Source organism: Pelodiscus sinensis, chromosome 14 (assembly GCF_049634645.1).
Source record: "Pelodiscus sinensis isolate JC-2024 chromosome 14, ASM4963464v1, whole genome shotgun sequence".
NCBI classification, from domain to species: domain Eukaryota; kingdom Metazoa; phylum Chordata; order Testudines; family Trionychidae; genus Pelodiscus; species Pelodiscus sinensis.
In genome coordinates this window covers 41,403,496-41,420,578 of record NC_134724.1, presented here as the reverse complement: position 1 = coordinate 41,420,578, position 17,083 = coordinate 41,403,496, and the positions used below count along the sequence as shown (strand labels likewise).

The 17,083-nt window shown below is 48.7% G+C and overlaps 1 protein-coding gene across 3 annotated transcripts; it reads right to left on the bottom strand.

The window, feature by feature from the left end:
• Positions 1 to 5,951: 5,951 nt before the first annotated feature.
• LOC102458383 (C2 calcium-dependent domain-containing protein 4C-like) lies at positions 5,952 to 11,096 on the bottom strand. 3 transcript variants are annotated; one of them, XM_075897673.1, is made up of 3 exons: positions 11,037 to 11,096; positions 8,315 to 8,529; positions 5,952 to 7,439 (listed from the first exon to the last, which is right to left on the bottom strand). In XM_075897673.1, the coding sequence occupies exons 2-3, from the start codon at positions 8,337 to 8,339 to the stop codon at positions 6,118 to 6,120; spliced, it is 1,347 nt and encodes a 448-aa protein (XP_075753788.1). In that variant the 5' UTR covers positions 8,340 to 8,529; positions 11,037 to 11,096; the 3' UTR covers positions 5,952 to 6,117. The 3 variants fall into 3 exon arrangements, with proteins under 3 accessions (XP_075753788.1, XP_075753790.1, XP_075753789.1); XM_075897675.1 differs by lacking the exon at positions 8,315 to 8,529 and having other exon boundaries at positions 5,958 to 7,439; XM_075897674.1 differs by lacking the exon at positions 11,037 to 11,096 and having other exon boundaries at positions 5,964 to 7,439; positions 8,378 to 8,675.
• Positions 11,097 to 17,083: the final 5,987 nt, after the last annotated feature.

Sequence of the window (17,083 nt, the reverse complement as noted above, 5' to 3'; positions counted from 1 at the left end):
CATGAACGTATGTCCATTGTAGTTTGTTTTTAATCACACATCCTGCTGCAATAAAAGCCCCAGAAAATGTGACTCACTGCTCTAGCTATTGTTTGGCTTGAAGCAGATGCCATTCTTTGTAGTTTAGCCAGCTATTATAGTTACATGTTTGGCCTCATTGTCAGGAAAGCTAAGCCATTAGAAATCCTGGGGATTCTGTGGGGGTTCAGTGCCACTGAAGATCAGGCTATTGGCACACCTATTCCTACATGGTATACATTGTTCTGCATAGATGAGTATAATTAGCCTGACGAAAGATGCGACTAGACATCAGTTTTTATCTTTGCATCCTGTTTTCTGTGCCTCCAGCGAGGTATTGCTAACTCAGATATTATCATCCCAGCAACCACCAGCAACTCACTGTTACACCAAAGTATGCCTTTGGCGACTTGTCCTTTTCAAAGTTGTTTAGGAAGGGTAACGGGAGTTCAACACTGCAGCGAGTAACAGCAAATTGGCTGTTCTACAAGAAACAGGAAAAAACAAGAGAAAAGGGAGGGGAAAAAATCAGTCTCTTTCACAAAGAGTCCAGCGTGTCACAACATGCATTTTAAAACGGAGTGATTCAAAAGCCAACTGTTACTTGCATCATGACCTTTTCAGCATGGGAGCTTTTGGAGAGCTGCCTTTGAAAAGAGGGCTGGGTTAATGAGAACCTGTGACGTTCTGAACTGAGTGTGAGATTATCTTCAGCCCCATCGTCTCTACTGAAGCAGCCTTTTGGTTCCACTTACCAGTCTCAGCTATGTGATGTTGATTTTCTTCACCTGTGAAACTCAACTTTGGGCTGGCATGCACCAATGAGGTGCTTCCTACGCAGCACTCCTAGAGTATCTTTCCCAACATTTTACACTTGGAAATGTAATGCCTTGATAGTCTCACCAGAGCTTTCAGTTACACCATTTTCATTGCTCCCTTTCATGTAGGCAATTGAACCAGGACTTGCAATGTGCCTTTCAACACTGAGAAAATCAGTATTGGAGCCAGGATTAGAGCAGGCATGTTCCTGGCACTCAGTCTCACACTCATGCCACATAAATTCAGAGATTGTCGCCTCAGGGAAACGCAGCAGGGCTATCATGCCCTCCTTCCTGTTCTGAGAGGAGATGGCATCCCTGAGGCTGAAAAGCTTTACTGTAACACCGCAGCCAGGCTGCCAGCACGCTGGATAAGCAAGCTGACAGGAAAGCAGGCAGGGTTCAAACATCATCAAAATCCAAGTCTCTGTGGACTGTTTAGATTTTCATAAATTCACAAACTCCAATGAAAAAGCCTTTCATCAGAGATCTTCTGACCAGCTCCAGCAACCAACCAATCCACTGCAAACAATTACGGGATGCAGGAGGCACTGGAAACAGCCCATTATGGGTGAGTCGACATAGGTAACGATGCCAAAATAGGAACTGGCTTTAAATAATGACACGAGGAATGTATTCACCTGCGTCCATGTGAGCCCAGTCATTGTGCCATATTTATAGCTAGAAAGTACGCGTACAATGGATATGTGGTAGTGCCACCCCTCCTTTGTACTCCAACCTCCCATTGCCTAGGGTCAGAGTCCCTTTTGTCATCTCTATTTCTAGCCAGTCTGCACCATCTGCACAATTTGGATCCCTGTCTCTAATGTTCTGGTTCCCATCTCCCTGATGAGCCCTGGTATCCAAGTCCCACTCAGCCTTCTCTCCTCACCCTCATCCCTCCCTCTCCAGCTCTCATTTCTTCATCCTTCTCCACTTCTGTTTCTTTCAGTGGTGGCCAAGTGGCACCGGTGAGGTGTCCTGACAGGTCTGCTGCTCCTTCAGTGATGATACTCATGCGGCTGCATCCATGTGCTCCTCTGTGTGTCATGCTGGCTTGCACGAATAGCCACCACAGCAGTCCAAGAGAGCCCCCAAAGACCACAAAATCAGATCAGGATCAAAGGCACCAGGCCAGGTTTATTGTCAAGCAAAGTAAAATTATAGTTGTCAGTAGACTCTACCGCATCACTAAGTCTAGGGATCCCCTGACAATGGTCCCTCAATCAGTGCCAGGAATGAGACAGTGCCCCCTTGGCTGGACAAAGACAACTCTCTGGGGTACACTTTTATACACAGGAACAAACAAGTGCAGGTTTGACATATCATATTGCCATCCTCTGATGCACCTAGATCCCCCCTTACCTGGTACATGAGGGGTCGATCACTGTCTATCATGGTGTCAGTTTAGACCCTGTCCTCAACCTGAGTCGGTATGTTCCTGTTATCTGGGGGTGGGAGGGGTCGGTCCCGAGATGTTTCTTTACAAGGTGATCGGTTACAATTCCTGTGGAACGTGTTTATGGCCTGTACCTAGTACTTCTTCGGTATGAGTGGTCCAGTCCTGTTCTTGCCAACTTCTGTGAGCTGGGTCCTGCCCCTTGCTCATAGCTTCACTTTGCTTTATGCTAGCAAAGTCTTGACCACTGCTGTCTAGGTCTCAGGCCTTGCCCCAGACCTATGATACCTGGGCTTATGTTTCAGGCCCTCATCTTACTACAGTATACCTTCTACTGCTACTGCCACTCTATTCAGTCCTCTCCCTCTTTCTTCCTTCCACCATAGCTGTCTGGACCTAGCTCACTGTTTCCCTAGTAGCTCAGGCAGGAGTCCATATTGGAGGAACAGGGACAGCTTTGAGCCCATCTAGAAACTCTCAGTTTATTGCACTGTACGGATAGAGGCTCAATCCTTTACAGCTGGATAGGACCATAAGGCCAAATTTCTCATAAGTAGCTCTTGGTCTCCAACTAAAGCAGCAGCATCTGTTTGCCCTAAAACAGATGCTCTTTTTCCCTAGAAGTTTTGTATGTGCCTCTCCAACCCGTGTAGCTTTTGGTCCCGGGATCTCTCCTCGCTTCTAGGGGTGCCTCCTCCTGGCTGTTCTGGGGATTAGCTCTGTTCGCCAGTCTCCCTCTGCTTGTGGCTTCCCAGGCCCTGTTGTTCTTCGGCCCCTTTCTCGCACCTCAGGAGCTGCCACGTCTCATTTTCTTGGCATAGCCCTGTAGCCAAGTCCCAAGAGTCTTCTCCTTCTGGTGTCCTGTTACAGTCTTCCACGCCATCCCAGGCAGTCCTAACTCCACTGCCCCAGCTCAGCCCGTCCCCTGGTAGCTAGAACAAAGGGACCCGGACTGTTTTTCAGTTCAGTGACCGGTAGGGAACTTGCCACTTTCCTCCTCCCTGCACAATGGGTTTCCATCCAGGGCACTATCTCCAGCAACAAGGATCTGGCAAGCACCAGCCTTCTTGCCACTCCCTTAGACTAGTTCCTACTTGCCTAGCCCAGGCGCCCCTTCTCTCTCCTCTTAACCCAAACCCCTTTCCTCTGGGGCTGCTAGACAAACCCTCCTTTCCGGTCCAGATCCTTTCCTCTCCCTTGCCCTAGAGAAAGGGACCACAGCCCCCTTTCTATTACTAGTTTCCTGGCTTTAGAAGCCGCACCTGCTCCTGTGATCATCTCCTTATTAGGGCTTTCCTCTCAGCCTCAGTGTCCCCCAGCGTCCAGCCTACATGGCCCAGCTGACCTCTGTTAACTCCTCTCCAGGGTGAGTATAGGGTGGGGGGTCACACTGTCCTGTCCATCCGTCATATTCCCATGCATACTTGACTTACAAGTAACTCCCTGCCTTACAGAAGTGGCATACGCTCAGCCAGAAGAGGGCACCTGTGAGCTTTTCTCAGGGAAAATTCCTCATGATAAACAGGGAAGAGTCACAAAGCTATTATGGGAGACAGCTAGTTTGTAACAAAATTGGTTAGATGAGTGACATCTGTATCTTTATTTCTGTTCCATCCTCATGTGCCCCTTCTAGATTTTGTTAGTATCACATTGAAGTTTCTTTGCCGGAGCAGTGGGCTGGGACCCCTTAATTGGTTTAACTGTCTGCTCAAGCACAAAGATCATCATTACATGTAATCTGCTTCTGTCATGAACTCAGCATTTTCTCCCATGAGAGTGTCTTCCCTAACCATCCCCTTATCACCAAAGCCCTGTGCTTTGCAGCATGGTGATAGGCACGTGAATTACAGACCTTCGGTTGCATCATTCCGGGTAGGCTTTCAGCAGTAGCCCAGACAAGGGAGAAAGATGCGGTCAAGTCCATTTGCAGGCCTGCCAATGAGGGTGGGGGAAGTTGCTCCGTGGCCCTAATGATTCAAAAGGGTTCAGATCATCTGGCCACCACATCTGCTTGCTCTTGCAGCATCACAGCATTGCTGAGGCTGGGGCAGGAAGAACTGTTCTACAGCCTGGGTAGCACTAAGGACTGACCGCAGTCGGCTCCTCCCCTTAAGGGGCACCCTTCCCCCAGTAGCCCTGCTGTCTATCAGAGTCCTTTATGCAGCCCAACAGTTCCTTTGAAAGGAAAACCAGGGCTCTAGCCCCACTCATGCAGGACTACAAATTGCTGTCAGTTTAAAAAAAAATCATAAAAAAATGAGAGTTACTTGGGGCGGGGGGGGGGGGGGGAGTTAGCTACTTCTGTGAGTGTCATTTTTTTGAAAAAGACCATAGGCAAAAATACTCAATGCACACAGCACCTAGCACCTGCAGTGCGGATTCTGTTGTGTTCACAGTGTTAGGAAAAGGCCCTTGTTTTTCAGGCTCTGTGCCCAGCTTGACTGTTTCCCTCCTCTATACTGAAGGATGGAATCTTATCTACATTTCACAGCCTGAACCAAGGTCAGATAAGTCAGCTGCAGCCGTGGGAGTCCAATGCCTAGTTCCTGGACTCACGCCTATGCTCTGTTTTCAGATATATCAACTGTACTAACTGGTCACTGCCATCTGCTCCCCTCAGTTCATGAGCAGAGGGAAGCCAGTGGTGGTAGCAACAGAAAACACATCTAGGGGTTCTGTCCCTGCTGCTGTCATGTCGCTGGATGTCTCAGGAGCACTGCAGGACTCGATACCCTGCTCCACTGTGTGGTGGATGGGTGTTAGCCCCATTTCACAGGGAGGGAACTGCCTTGTTCAAGGTCACCCAAATCTGCAGCAGAACCAAGAAAGCAGCCCACCTTGTGACCTAACCCAGGTGCATTCTTTGCCCCTCTGACACCACTAACAGGCTGGGAAAGGGGAGTAAGACAGGCTGCAATCCCTGCATCTCTCCAGTCTCGGTCACTGTCTGCCCCAGGGTTGTTTCCTCTCATGGCGATGAATACCAAGCCAGAACAGCTGCTCACAGCATCTCCTTGTGTGCCGCACAGCCCATCCCCAGTAGTGGTCTGAGGACAACTTCTTGCTGGGAGCATGTAAGAGCAATATGCAGTTACCAGTAGTGGTCCCAGGCTGCAGCAGAGACAGGAACCTCTTGTTAGTGTTTTGGGTTATCACTGATGCCCCTTTCCCCAAAGATCCAAATGTAACCCCCCCCCCCCCCACACACACACACAGGAGGCCTGGTAGCTCAGGGCCCTGCCTGTTCCAAAAGCAGCTCACTGAACCCTGGATACATAATATTTATTGTGAGAAGTTTCCTCCTCTGCTGTGTGTTCTGCTGTTTCCCTCTCATTCCTGAATAAGGAACAATCCAGTCCCATAGCAGAGTAGAATTGTTTTCTAAGCCAACATGTCAAGGGCTCCCAGCACAAGGTAGCTGGCAGTGTTTTCCTTCTCTCGATTACAACCGTGTCAATATTGCCGTTCAAAAGCAGAGTTCTGTTTTCATTAAGTGTAGCATTCCTCAGGCCCAACCGAGATCGGGAACCTGTTGTGCTAGACATTTCACACCTAACTTTGGTTTTAAGAAACCAAGCCTCCTCCTTTTGCAGACAAGTTTTTCCCCTCCATCCCTGCCCCAGAGACAATACCCATAAGCCAGTAGGAAAGACTCATTACCCAATCTTATCCCACGAAGACATAAAAATTACCACACAAACCCAAGTTTTCGCCCTATGAACAATCAATTTAAAACAAACATTGTTCTCCATGGAAGAGCAGGCGACCTAGCAGACAAAACCAAATGAAGGCTTTTAAAAAGTAATTTGTTAAAATAATAATTTATTTAAAAAACACGTGAAAGATACAAAAAAATAAATATCTGCTTGCTTGCCTGGCATTTTAGATTGATAAAATATTTGCTAAACTCAGTTCACTTTCACCTAGCACAGAGTCTCTTTTCAAGTTACACCCTTTATTTATTGCTTTCATCCTCACCGAAAAGCTGTACAGATCATCCTCTGTAATACCATCGAAGAAGAAATCCTCATTAAAGATGGGGTTTCTGCTTCTTTTTATAACGGTGCTTTTCTGCTTCTGAATTTTCCCTGGCACAAGGGAGAAGGTGATGCAGCAGTTGATACTTTTAGGCTCCACAGAAGCATCATATAAACCCTCTGCACTGATGAGACGGAGTCTCAGCCTTCTGTTTTCTGAACAGTACTCTGCTGACAGTCTCAACAACCCTCCTCTATCCAGTAGCACAGTGCTTTCCCCAACTAGCCTCTCTCGGCCACAGGTAAGGTCCAGTGGGAAGATAGCAGAATGTGACAGGTTAAAGCTCCGGGTGCGGAAGGACTCAACTAGCCCCTCTGAAGACCTGCGGGTGGCATTGGGGCTGTTATCGCTGGAGCTGCTCTCGTCCGTCGACAAGGAGTGGTTCCGCACCATGCTGGATTTGTTCCTTGCTCTCAGGGCCCTGCCAAGCAGCCCCTCTGGGCTCCGAGCTTTGAGCAGCGGGCAGGATCTGGGAGGAGAGCGACTCAGAAGCGGGGAGCTGAAAGGAGACGAGTCGGTGGATGAGGTAGCGTCACTGTCCCCAGCACCTGGCCTGTGCAGGGGCTTAGAGGCCCTGCCAGCAGGCCCAATGGCAATGGGGCTGGAAGCCGCCCTTCTGCCAGGGCAGGTATTGGCTCTGGCTCTAGGCAGTACCAAGCTGGAGGGAGAGCTGCTGCAGGGGTCACTGTGGAAGATGGACTCCTTCCTCCTGGTGTGGGGACTCTCCAGCAAGGTGCAGAAGCCGTAGGAGGTCTGGGCTTTGGGGAAATGGGGCAGGGACAGCGCAGCCTGGGACTGGGGGTCGGAGTTGGAGCAGTCCTCCTCTAGGGCCGGTATCTCCTCTGCACTTTCTATCTGGATGAGATGTGGCAAGATCAGGCTGGGGCCGCACTTGGCCGTGCCCGAGGAGGGCAGCCTGGGCTCTGCCAGGCAGCCGTCGGGCGGAGAGGAAACCGTCAGTCTGGGTGGGATGCAGAACGCAGGGATCCGGTCTGGGGTTAAAACGTTGGGGAAAGCAGCTGCCCCTCCCCGGGCTCTCTCTGGCGCCGTGGCACCTGGCGGGAGCCCCAGGAAGGAGGGACTCAGAGGGCTGCTTCCAGGCGAGGCTTTCATCTTCTCCAGGAACCACATCCCTGCAGCGGGAGGGCAGCCGCGCTCAAGTTCACCTGCGAGCAGAAGCAGAAGCACATGAACAGCTGACCGGCAGCAAAAGCAGCCTCCTCCCAGCCAACCTCCCAGCCAGGTTCTTACACTAGCAGCCCCCTCCCAGCCTCCCTCCCAGCCAGGTTCTTACACTAGCAGCCTCCCTCCCAGCCAACCTCCCAGCCAGGTTCTTACACTAGCAGCCCCCTCCCAGCCAACCTCCCAGCCAGGTTCTTACACTAGCAGCCCCCTCCCAGCCTCCCTCCCAGCCAGGTTCTTACACTAGCAGCCTCCCTCCCAGCCTCCCTCCCAGCCAGGTTCTTACACTAGCAGCCTCCCTCCCAGCCAACCTCCCAGCCAGGTTCTTACACTAGCAGCCTCCCTCCCAGCCAGGTTCTTACACTAGCAGCCTCCCTCCCAGCCAGGTTCTTACACTAGCAGCCCCCCTCCCAACCAACCTCCCAGCCAGGTTCTTACACTAGCAGCCTCCCTCCCAGCCTCCCTCCCGGCCAGGTTCTTACACTAGCAGCCTCCCTCCCAACCAACCTCCCAGCCAGGTTCTTACACTAGCAGCCCCCCTCCCAACCAACCTCCCAGCCAGGTTCTTACACTAGCAGCCTCCCTCCCAGCCTCCCTCCCAGCCAGGTTCTTACACTAGCAGCCCCCCTCCCAGCCTCCCTCCCAGCCAGGTTCTTACACTAGCAGCCTCCCTCCCAGCCTCCCTCCCAGCCAGGTTCTTACACTAGCAGCCTCCCTCCCAGCCAGGTTCTTACACTAGCAGCCCCCCTCCCAGCCAACCTCCCAGCCAGGTTCTTACACTAGCAGCCGCCCCCCCCCCATGGCAAAGGTCCAAACCCGGCAGGTCCCACAGAGATGAATCCCCAAGATTCACACCCACGCGCGGCACAGACGGGTCCCTCCATCCACTTGCCAGGCTTCTCCCAGTGACTCTGCCCCGTACCTGGCCCCTCTAAGCCGCTTGGTCCTTCAGACAGTCCCCGAGGCGCCTGGGCAGCAAGTGTCACCTGGCACGGCCCCTTCTCCTGCTGCTGCGCCGGGAGCGGCCAGGGAGAGCCGGGCTCCGCTTTTATAAGCCCCGTGCCCAGTCACACACTGAAGGGGGAGGAGGAGAGGGGCGATGCAGCCAGCTCCTCCCTTTGGCGAGTTGCCAAGCGCCGACGAGGCTCGGCACAGTCCGAGCTGCGCTCCCAGCTAAGCTGGGGCTGTCCTCCGGGGTGTTTTCCCCTGGCTCTCAAGTGGCAGCAGCTGCCTGGGGCAGGCGCACCTCCAGAGCCCCGCCTCGCTTCCTCGCTTCCTCTCCCCCCGGCGCCTGGAGAAGTTGGCCGTGCGCCCCCGTGCACACAAAAGCAGACGCCTTTCCCATGCCCCCTGGAACCAGCCACTCTCCACCCCAAGTGCACAGGTCTGGTGCGCGCTGCACAAGGCTTGTGCCTGCAGCAGAAGCGGCCACATTCCCCCCGAGGGTAAAAGATCCATTGACATCCCCTGAGTCGCTCATTGTACCAAGGGGGAAACAGCCGTGGGCGAGACTGGACGAGCGGACCGCCTGGCAACACCTGCCTGGTTTGCCCCATTTTAGTGCACGGCGCTGTACCAGTCCCAGGAGATTCCCTTCCCCCAGGCACCACGGAACCATTGGCCTGGGTTGGGTCCATTCACGCTGTCAAACTGATGGGAGTCGTGGTTGAGTTGAGTGTTCAGAACACAGCTTAACCCAGAACAGTCCCCCGCTCCAATTACCACTTGTTGTATTTTAACTCTGTTTGCACTAAGGGATTTCTAAGTAAAACACCTGAAACAAGCACAGGAACACGTAACCTCTGTGCTGCTACTGCTCTAGCAACATGGGCACGTGTCCTGGATCTGAGCAGCAGAGAAAGTGGATTTTGATTTCCTTGACACCGTGATAAGCGTCATGTCAGATAGTTAACGCTGCATTTCTGTACAAGTCAATGCAGAGTGCTCTACTACCCACCCCTTGCCTCTATCTGCAGAGAAACAGATGGCCATGTAGTCAGGAGGGAGATGAAATCAGGCAGTGTTGATATTAGGGCTAGACTAGGGTTGCAAGTGAATGCAGGTGCAAGGATAGAAAGCAAGTGAAGTCTGAGAGCAAGTGATTTTTTGTCAGACTCTGCAATTGTGCAGCTTAGGGAACGAGATAGTGTTTAGGCTAGGGAGAGATCCCACAACTTTTCTTCAAGCACAGAGCCAGGTTAACCCATTTACATTTGGTTAGCTAGTGCAATTAACTACTTAGCTCCCTGCTAGGGACAGACAGTCAGTTTAATTCAGGTGAAGACAGCCTACCTGGGCCTTTGCTGGGAGGACTCTGGAGTTGGCTAACCCAGGTCATTTTTCTTAAGGAATCAGCAGCTCTGAACTAAAGGAGTGGGGCTGCCAAACCCTTCAATGCACTTCCTTTCCCATAGCACACACTTGACATTTCTGATATTGCTCAAGGAACACAAGTTTGGGGGGGGGGGGGAGAGGAGGAAGTTCTCATGATTTTTAATAAATCATAAAGCAGCAACCCAATTCATTCTGCTTTGCTAGCGATCTTTACGCAAGACGCCTCTGTGACCGCGAGATAAGAGACCTTTTTCAGACACTGTATTGAGGTATGTGGGGCTATCCCTGTAAAATTTCCCATAGCAATAGCTCTTGTGATGAAAGATCGCATGGGTGGGGGAAGGTCACCAAGGAACTAGCCCAGGACAGGATTGGATCAGTAAACCAGCAAATAGGAATACAAGAAAAGAATGGGTCCTAAGTTTATTTTTTAATCCTCTGCCAAGCCAAATTCCTGTTCATGTCACCCCTGATCCACAAAAGGTATTTAACTCCAAAATACCCTTTAAAAAAGAGGATCTGAACCCTGAGATCTATATTAGAGCACATGCAGTTAGAGAAACAAGTCAGATCAGTGCCTGTGGAAAATATAATTTTCACTGTAATGAGAGATACAGCTCCAGATGCCCCAGAAGACACAAATACAGAGCAGGATTTGCCTTCACTTATGCTTATTTTTACATTAGCATATCTTTGATTTCTAAACAAAGTTATACAGGCATTGCCATGGAGAGAGCAAAAGGAAAATGAGGCCTAGGTGAGCAGTTATTTTTGATTGCATGGGGGGGGAGGGGAGTGTTAACACAAGCAGTCAGATTGTGATGAAGGCATATCCTAGACAACTACTGGCATATGGACATTCACATCCAAATCAAAAGGAAACACTACAAGTTGAGAGCACCTCTGCCTCAGTTCTAGAACACAGAGGAGAAAATTTGGGCTGCCTTCTTCCTGGGAGAAGAGAAAGCTTTCCTCTTCTACTCTAAAGACAATAAAAACATCTTTAGTACTTGAAAAAAGTTATTTGCTTCCTTTTAGCCGAACTAAACTAGAGGGAAGGTCCCACAGACACTGTCTGGGGTTAGATAAATGTTAAAAACTCATTTAAGATAACTTCCTTCAGATCGGGCATGCCAAAAGAATGAGACTGTGCTGCTTTTATTTGGGAGATCCTTGTAGAAAGATATGAGAGAACAAAACATGCTAAAACTTTTTGGAAAGAAATACAATTATTTCCAAAAACTCACCTGCTTGAAGCTGATCTTCCACTTCAGAAAGCTAAAATCAACTAGAGGCCCCTAGAAAAGCAGAGAGCGTTGGTCTTTCTACTTATAAAGACACAACCAACCCAGGTGGGACAGATTTGTCAAAGCCAGTAAACCACTTAGAGAATTCATATCTACTTAGAATTCTGTGCTGCATTATTCACAGGAGTTTGTTTTCTTTAGCAAGGGATAGGGAAGGATTTAGTGAAGACTGTACTGCTGAGAGGTTAGATTGCTATCAGAAATTTAGCACAGAGGAGGAAAAATGACCCAACAGTTGGTCTTTAATTACAGTTAGAGTTAAAGCTATGATTGATTTTCTGTTTTGTTACTTCTGGGCTACGTCTAGACTGGCATGATTTTCTGCAAATGCTTTTAACGGAAAACTGTTAACGGAGAACTGTCTACACTGGCCCTTTTGTGCAAAAGCTTTTGCGGAAAAGGACTTTTGCCCAAACGGGAGCAGCATAGTATTTCCGCAAGAAGCACTGATTTCTTACATGAGATCGTCAGTGGAAATTCAAGCGGCCAGTGTAGACAGCTGGCAAGTTTTTCCAGCTGCTTTTGTGGAAAAACTTGCCAGTCTAGACACAGCCCTGGTGTTTTTCTTCAAGGGCTGGGGGGAGAACTTTATTTGTTGATCTAAATGTTCTCAGGTGAGGTTCAGCCACTTAAGGAAAGAGCTATATTTTTCAATGATATTTGCTGAAACTGACTTTGTTTTGTCTTAAAGGCATGCTGTCTCTCAGGATAACTGACAACTCTTCTCCGGGAATCTTCAGAAGCCATAGGCAGGTCAATTTATAAAATGAAAGTCATCTCCTGAACAGAGGAGACATTTTCACTGTGGGTACATCTACACTGTGGTGCTATTTCGGGATACTTCCATTCTGCATCTTTTGAGCAAGCCCGTTATTCTGAAATATTATGGACTCACTATTCTGAGGTCCCTGTAAATCTCATTCCATGAGGTGTAATGGACATTTCAGAATAGCAGTGTATTTCAAAATTTGGCACAGTGTAGACAGCACCAAATTACGAAATAAGCTATTTCAAGCTAATGGTGCAGTGTAGACACACCCTGTGTGCGCAGCAGACTCAATGCTACACGGTTATGAGAAAATGGGATGTTTTCCCTCCAATTATCTTCCTGGGGGGCACAAATTATTGCTAGAAAGCCCAGGATGCTCTCAGATTTATCCAGCATTAAGTAGCAACAATAATGACTGAATATTTATGTAATTGCCAGATCTTACTTCTTTAAACTTTTAAGATTTTTCCAGGGGTCTGCCTAGCTCCAGGATTCCTGGAAGGCTTTTCACTTTTTAAATAGCGACATCCCAGGGCTCCAAAATGCACTTGCCCCCTCTCCACTAACAGGATGCTAGAACTCATGCTAGAAGTGTAAACCAGTGTAACGCATAGCAATTGCTTATGCTTTCTGCTAACAAAACACCCAGCTTTCCAGTGCTCAGCAAAATCATATCTTCCTTTGGGTTTGCATGTGCGTGTCTGTGTTATAGGCATCTCAGAGCACACTAGCCACGACAAGAGTATTTCCTCCCCCGTAAAAGATAATATTTGCTTTTGTCTCATGTGATCTCAGAAAGGAGTATGTGGGGAAGGGGATGCACAACACACACACACACACACAGACTCAGTTGCTCATCCACTCTCACTCTCTCCTGTTAATCCTTATTCTCCACAAAGGTAGCAGCACCAGATATGCAATTATCTTCTCTAGTGGGAACTTTTCTATCATTATTATTTTCGCTCAGATGCCCTGGGGATGAGTGCCAGTATCAAAGGCTAAAATAAGATAAAAGAAGAATCCCCACTAGTGTCAGACTGCAATAAAAGAAGTAAGGCTCCAATCTTGGAAACAGTTAATAGGCATACTCATGAAATTGAGCTTGCACTTAAGGATCTGCACATCTTCCATGGAAATTAGCACTCAGATGTATGAGCGGGTTAGCTCACTGTGTTCAAAACAGTTTCTCTTTTCTTTGATTAATCACAGAGCAGAACTAAAAGGCAGTGCCACGGAGGTCTCCTGCAGCTAAAAAATGTTCTTATAATTAAACTGCCTTTAAAGCAGGAGGACATTTAATTTCTGCCAGTGATCTACTACCAGGGCATTATTCCTCTAACAACAAGTAACTGATGGATGGATCCTTTAGTCGGATGGGTGCAGATAACATCCAGTGACAACGGACGATGCTTCATTATCCGTTAGCCGCTGTCTGAATGACTTAGGAAACAGACAGCAGAAGTTCTATGATGAAAATGAAAATTTGTGCTAGCTTGACTGCTCATGTTCTATTTTGGGCCTTGTTATTTTCAACAACACAAAAAGTATGTCACTGCCGTCTTGGTGTTCAATGTACTCTGTCTGACACACAAGCTTGCTACTAACCTCAGATCCAGTAAGTAGCCCCCTTCACACAAGAATCTGACTGCAGCTCACTCCCACAACCTTCCTGGATAACACTATGAATTTCAGGGGCTCAGTATTAAGAGTATTAAGGCTACCATTCTGGTATGGGCATTTTTATTACCAATCACAGAGAGGGTGTGAGCAATAAAAGATAAATCACAGAGTTATAGAAGCTTCGGCCTCACTGCCCTAAGGCTGAAGCCAGACCTCAGCACCGCCTGGGACTGACACCTGAGCCCTGTGCCTTAGGATAAATTATTGGAATTTTCAGGAAGTCAGTTTGTAAAATCACAGAATCCATGACCACCGTGACTGACTCGTAGCCTGACTCATCATCCTGGGGAAATTCAGTTCCTTTCATTACCAAACAAATGCAGACTTGTGATGGGCATTGAATTTAAGAAGCTAATGGAAGTGAATTCTCCTGTTCTTGGGCCTCTTTTCCACAGTCTGCAGTTCTAGTACCACATTTCAGCCCTGAGCTGTAGAATGAACGGATGCTGTGTTAAAGAAACATGTAGGTGAACTCAGACAATGTTCATCTTTGGTGTTATGATGAGGTCATTTGAGACTTAATGACTTACTGTAACTTCTGAAGGAAAGACCAGAGGGGCGGGGGGGAAGGGGGGAGGACAGAAAGCCCAGGAAACTCCGTCAGGTTGAACTTGTAGAGTTTCCCCCTACGGGCCCAACCAAAGGGAGAGACTACAGAAGGGACAAGAGGTGCAGATCTCCAAAGCTGAGAAGCCCTGGAATCAATGGTAAACTCTGCTCCCAACCCCAAGGAGCTTTCAGCCTTAAGCCAGAAGGGAGGTTTTGCCTGCCCATGGTAATATAGGTTTCTCCCCTTGGTAGCTGGTTCAGTCACTGGCTGCCTTCCTCCGTAGCCATGCAGCACAAATTGCTGTAAGGATCTGCAGTCGTGAATATGGTTTGTTCTTACCACCCCTCCCCCCAAACCAGAAAGGGCTTGTATGGCATTGGGTGGGATTGCTCCTTGCCCCCACTCTCACCTTAGGTGGCTCTTCCATGCTTACTGGAGGAGAGCATCCAGCCCTAAATGACAGATCCAGTCACCACTCTCTGGGAGTCTGATTCAGGATGGGAGCTCTTCCTGTCTCCTGGTGCTGTTGTCTGCCAGTGCTTGTGCTGCAGAAACTGCAAAGGAGCCACCATGAGCTGGGTTCAGCTGCCCCCCTTTGGCCAGTTCTGCAACCCCATTGCGGGAGTATTCTGGGCCAGCTGATGGAAGGCATGTGGCTGGCCAGGAGAGGGAGGAGGTGTGTTGGAGTGACAGGAGGAGTGGTCAGGGTTGTATTATGTCCCAGCAAGTCTATGTTACCACAAGACTCAGGGGGTCTATGGCACTGGGTGTGTGCAAGTTAGAACAGCTGCTCTAACCTACTCAGTGCTGATTTGTTCCTGTCACTGTGCCAGCCTGCACTGGCTGAGGGATGAATTAGCCTGCAGGGTTGCAGTAGCTGAAGCTCCCCACATACTGTGTTTATCATCCCTCTGTGGAGAGTGCTCTTGTCTGCCCACGCACACATTCTCCCCAGTCCTGCTTTCCTTTGGAAAGCTTCTCTTTAGTGCAAGGAAACAAAAGGCCCTTATTTGGCAAGCAGAGGCAGCTGGACCTCTGTGTGCAGTTAGCCCCCCTGCCAGGGCCGACTTATCCATTAGGCACGGTAGGCACAGTGCCCAGGGCCCACGATACTTTTAGGGGCCCATGAAAACGTTTTAATTTCTTTTAAAATCAGAAGAAAAAAATGAACTGTTAGGGTTGAAGAAAATGTTTTAATTTTTTTCTCACATCAGAAAAAAACGAAACTTTTAGGGCCCACGAAAACGTATTCAATTTTGCCTAAAACAGAAAAAAAATAAAATGTTGACGTATTTAAAGTTATATAAAAATATATATATATATTTTTTTTTACGGAGGAAAGGGCTCACAAAGGCAAAAGTGCCTAGGGCCCACGAAAGTCATAATATGGCCCTGCCCCCTGCGCCTCTTTGCAGGATCCAGTGCTTAACATGCCAACCCTAGGCAGTCCTGCACCAAGCAACCATGCTGTTTAGACTGGATTTCCCATGCATGTTATCCATACTGTAATCATGTCACTTCTGTCCTGCAGTTGTGACTTCCTTTAGCCCTCTTTCTTCCACATTCTAAGTATCTGGTCCAGTGTCATTTTAAGCTTCTCATGACATTTCCTGGTAAAAGTTGCCTGAAGTTAGAAATGAATCCAATACATACATTGACAAAGAGCACCACCTATTGGCAACTGTTTGAAGATCATGACAATTTATGGCACCTGTTCCATGTCGTTCATCCCTTTCCATTGTTTGTACAACTACTTTTGGAAAAAATTGCCTTTTTCTACACAAACTATATTTAAAGCATACGAATATTACTGTGTGGCTATTAAAACCTACAGGCATTAACTTAATATTTTCAAAATAAAAATAATGATCTTTCCCCCAAAACTAGCCAGTCGATTTTATGTACTTTTTGGGTCTTGAATTCTTAGCTTTGAAAATTTTCTATTCTCATGCAACTCATTTGGTTTATCTTTTAAGATTTGACTTTTGCTATGCAAGCAACTTCCTGTCTCTTTCAAAACGTGTCCTCTTACAAATGTTTACTGCTTTAATTATGCCAGTGAAGTTAAAGATGTACCAACAATCCAAAGCCCAACCCTCAGGAAGGGTGGAGCCAGATATAGTCTGGAAACCCAGACCCTCAGACAGTGTGGGATACTGAGCATAGTCTAGGGTCCAAGCCCTCAGGCAGGGCAGAGCAGGGAATAATCTGGGGATCCTAGTCCTCAAGCAGAGCAGGGAACAAACAGTTTAGGGCTCCAGCCCTCAGGACAGGACAAGAACTCAACACAGTCTGGAGCAGGGCTGCACAACTTTGGAAGTCTCGGGGGCTGCAAGGATACTCACAGCACAAGCCGAGGGCCACAACTTACGTGTGGTTGCAAATAGTTTCTTTCACACTGACAGGCATGAATGCAAAGATTAAGCCTTAAGCTGTGGTGCCGGGCCCAAATGTGGCCTGCGTAAGCCACTCAGCGCCTCTCAGACTCTGCCCACAAGGCTAAGCAGCCAGCACTTCCCACAATGCCCCGGCGCTCCCAGCACCTCCTCCCTGGGGGTTAGAAATGCTGACACTGGGGGTTAGAAATGTTCCAGCCAGCCCATCCGCTTGCGTCTTTCAATGCTCACCCTGTGTGGGAGATGCCTCGCCATTGTGGAGCATGTTCCCAGCAGAGGCCACATTCAAAGGATCCCACCCATGGGCCGCGTGTTGAGTAGCCCCGGTCTAGAAGGCTCAGGCAGACAGATGAAGCCGCCTTGCTGAAGGTGGGGTGGCTGCCATGCTAGTGGTGGGGCAAAAGAGAATTAGGAGGGGCACAGGCCCACGCTTCTCCAATGCAACTGACCTGTTGCGGGAAAGGTCTGAAGATTGCTCCAGAAGCGCAGTTGCAAAGCCACTAAAATCCAAAGCCACTAAAACAGATTGGGGGGAAGGGAAGGGAGGGCAGCCCAGCCAAATTTCAGAACATGACAATTTGACCTGGCAGAG

Coding starts and splice junctions, on each gene's coding strand:
- LOC102458383 (XM_075897673.1), bottom strand. CDS start 8,339: ATGGAGGGACCCGTCTGTGCCGCGC. Junction 7,440..8,314: donor GGGACCCGTCTGTGCCGCGC/GTGGGTGTGAAT, acceptor TTCTGCTCGCAG/GTGAACTTGAGCGCGGCTGC.